This window comes from Mus pahari, chromosome 5, assembly GCF_900095145.1.
Source record: "Mus pahari chromosome 5, PAHARI_EIJ_v1.1, whole genome shotgun sequence".
Taxonomy (NCBI): Eukaryota; Metazoa; Chordata; class Mammalia; order Rodentia; family Muridae; genus Mus; species Mus pahari.
The window spans coordinates 102,219,567-102,222,633 of NC_034594.1; the positions used below are offsets into that span (position 1 = coordinate 102,219,567).

Genomic DNA, 3,067 nt, shown 5'->3' on the forward strand with positions numbered 1-3,067 from the left:
AGAAAGAAAGAAAGAAAGAAAGAAAGAAAGAAAGAAAGAAAGTCAGGAAGAAAGAAAGAAAGAGAGAGAGAGAAAGAAAGAAAGAGAGAGAGAAAGAGAGAAAGAAAGAAAGAAAGAAAGAAAGAAAGAAAGAAAGAAAGAAAGAAAGAAAGAAAGAAAGAAAGAAAGGGGGAAGGGAAGGGAAGGGGAGGGGAGGGGGGGAGGGGATGGGAGAGAGGAAAAGAAAACCAAGAGTGGATCACAGAGGGGTGATGGACTACACACACCCACGTACATCATATGTATGTGCTTGCCACCTGAATGTTCACATTCAGGAACACAGGATCTATCCGAGCATGTAGCCTTGGCTGATGTGGCTTTTCTGACTCAGGGAGAAGCAAAGATGATAAAAGATGGGAAGGTCTTCCGAGTGATCCAACAGAACTGCTGGGACCCAGAAGCTCGGATCAGAGAAATGAACCAGAAAGGTACTCACAAGATACTCTCAATGCTGCCGTCTCACGTGGAGCAGCACCTGTCCTTAAAGTGGTGGCCACTTGATATTATTTATGGGATGTCAACTTCCGGTTACCTTTCCCTGCCAGCCATGTATGCTGTTACCACTTCCTTAGAGAAAAGAGGGCCGTTCCAAGCCAGAGCTTTTAGAGCATGGATTTGGAAGCCTTAACTTAGTTTTAAAAACAAAATGGTATAGCCTCAGAATGACAATGGTGCATTTTATTACTTAAAATATTTTTAGTTCAGGTCTGGAAATGGCTGATTGGGCAAAGCACTTGCCACACAACTGTGCAGATCTGAGTTCAGATGTAGTAGTGGAGGTGTCCACAGTCTCAGCACTCCTGTAGTGAGATGGAAGGCAGAAGCAGGAGAAGCTCCCAGGCAGCCAGCCTGGAGCACCACAGTCCCTCTGCGCCAGAGGTGAGATGGCAACCAAGACAGAAAAAATAATCTTCAAAATCTCATGGGCAGCCAGGGGCAAGGAATATGGGGGAGGTGAAGACTGCTACCTAAGGTTGTCCTTTGATCTTCACATGCATGCTGTGTCACAAATGATTCATATAGATACACACGAACACACATACATACACATACACACGCATAGACATGCGCACATGTACGTGCTTACATTCACATGCATGCTGTGTCACAAATGATTCATATAGACATACACGAACACACATACATACACACACATGCATAGACATGCGCACATGTACATGCTTACATTCATGCACAGGCACGCATATACAAGTGCACACATACACTCACACAGACACACATACACATGCGTGTACGCATGTACACACAGGCACATGTACACACACAAGCAAGCCTGCACACACATACACTCACACAGGCATACATACACATGCACACACATACATCACACACATACATGCACACTCTCACACTCATGCACAGGCACACACTAAGTCCCTTTCATGCCCTTTTGTTTGTGATCCACTGATTTTTTTTTTTAACCAGGGTCTTCTGTGTGAACATAGTTTTAAAAGATCCACAGGAATCTGGTGGGCTCGCTATTAGCTACTCAACTGAAGACAATAACTGTCTTCCCCCCCCACACCCCCAAATCTATCAGTGTATCCCAGTAGGTCAGCAAGGGTGGATACAGCCCAGTGAGACCTATTGTCAATCTGGAACTGACTCTTGATAGCACCAGCCTTGTGTAGGCAACAATGCTTAATTAAGACTTTTAAGGCAGGGTCCGGTGCATAGCCCAGACTGGTCTTGAACTCACTATGCATAACCAAGGAAGGCCTTGAAGTCTTATTTCTCCTACATTCACATTGGGAAGTACTACAATAGTAGGAATTACCACCATGCCCACGCAGAACTGTATTTTATTTCAAAGTCCAGGAAAAAAAAAAAAAAAAAGAGTCACCCTGGCAGCACCTAATCTGGAAGTTGAGTCTAGTGGCATGCACTTTTGCCTGGGGGCTGTTAATAATCAGTGGTTAAACACATACCCAAGGAACATTCAAATTCAGCTTTATAAAATCTAGAAGCAACTCTGCGGGCCACTCTGCAGAACACCTACATAGCCCTGGATCTCAGGACACTGGGGTTGTTTGGGGACAGGGCTTGGAGACAAATGTGCTTTCTACATCTCTGGTAAAGAACAATTCACTGTAAAGGTGAAGAGAGCAGGGGCCCACCCTCTCAAAAGGAAAACAGTGACTTGGATGACTGGAGTCAGAAATTGTCATTTTTGACTGCAACAGAAGTGCATGTCTCCATTTTTTTTCTATTTTCTTATTTCTTCTTTTTTGTATGTTTATCCCAAGTTCTGTTTTTGAGGCAATAGTCATGACCCACTTTCAAAGAGTATGGTCTTTCCCCTACACACAGTTCTAAGCACCTGGCACAATTTAACTCATTTAGTTCCTAAAATGAACCCTGGAGGTAGGCTCTCTTCAGATCTCAGATTTTAAGATTCCTGGATCCGAGCAGACCTTGGGCTCGAACTCCACAGCCAGTCTCACAACACCCAGAGGAAACTCCACTCCCAGGCACTCTAATACGCCCAGAATCCCAGGAGTTTGGTCACACCAGGATCTCAGGGTCCCAGAGGCAGCTTGACTCCCAGGAGCTCTGACACACCCAGGATCTCAGGACAGGATCACAGGATCACAAGATCACAGAGACAGTTAAACTCTGAGGAGTTCTGACACAACCAGGATCACAGGAAGGACAGGTTCCAGTCAGATATAGTGAGGGCAGGTAGCACTAGAGTTAATCAGATGGTGGGAGGCAAGCGTAAGAACATAAAAAACAGAAAGCGAGGTTACCTGGCATCATCAGAACCCAATTCTCCCACCATAGCAAGTCCTGGATACACGATCATTACACCAGAAAAGCAAGATATGGATCTGAAGTCACTTCTCATGATGATGATAGAGGATTTTAAGATGGACATAAATAACTCCCATAAAAAAAAAATACAGAACACAGGCAAACAGCTAGAAACCCTTAAAGAGGAAATACAAAAATCCCTTATAGAATTACAGGAAAACACAACCAAACAGGTGAAGGAAATGAACAAAAC

The 3,067-nt window shown here is 44.2% G+C and overlaps 1 protein-coding gene across 1 annotated transcript in view; it reads left to right on the forward strand.

The window, feature by feature from the left end:
* Acmsd (aminocarboxymuconate semialdehyde decarboxylase) overlaps positions 1-3,067 on the forward strand; it is a 38,327-nt gene that overhangs the window by 10,360 nt on the left and 24,900 nt on the right. Inside the window, exon 2 of the mRNA XM_029538686.1 lies at positions 342-467. Coding sequence (XP_029394546.1) covers positions 342-467 — 126 coding nt within the window. The remainder of the gene's footprint in view (positions 1-341; positions 468-3,067) is intronic.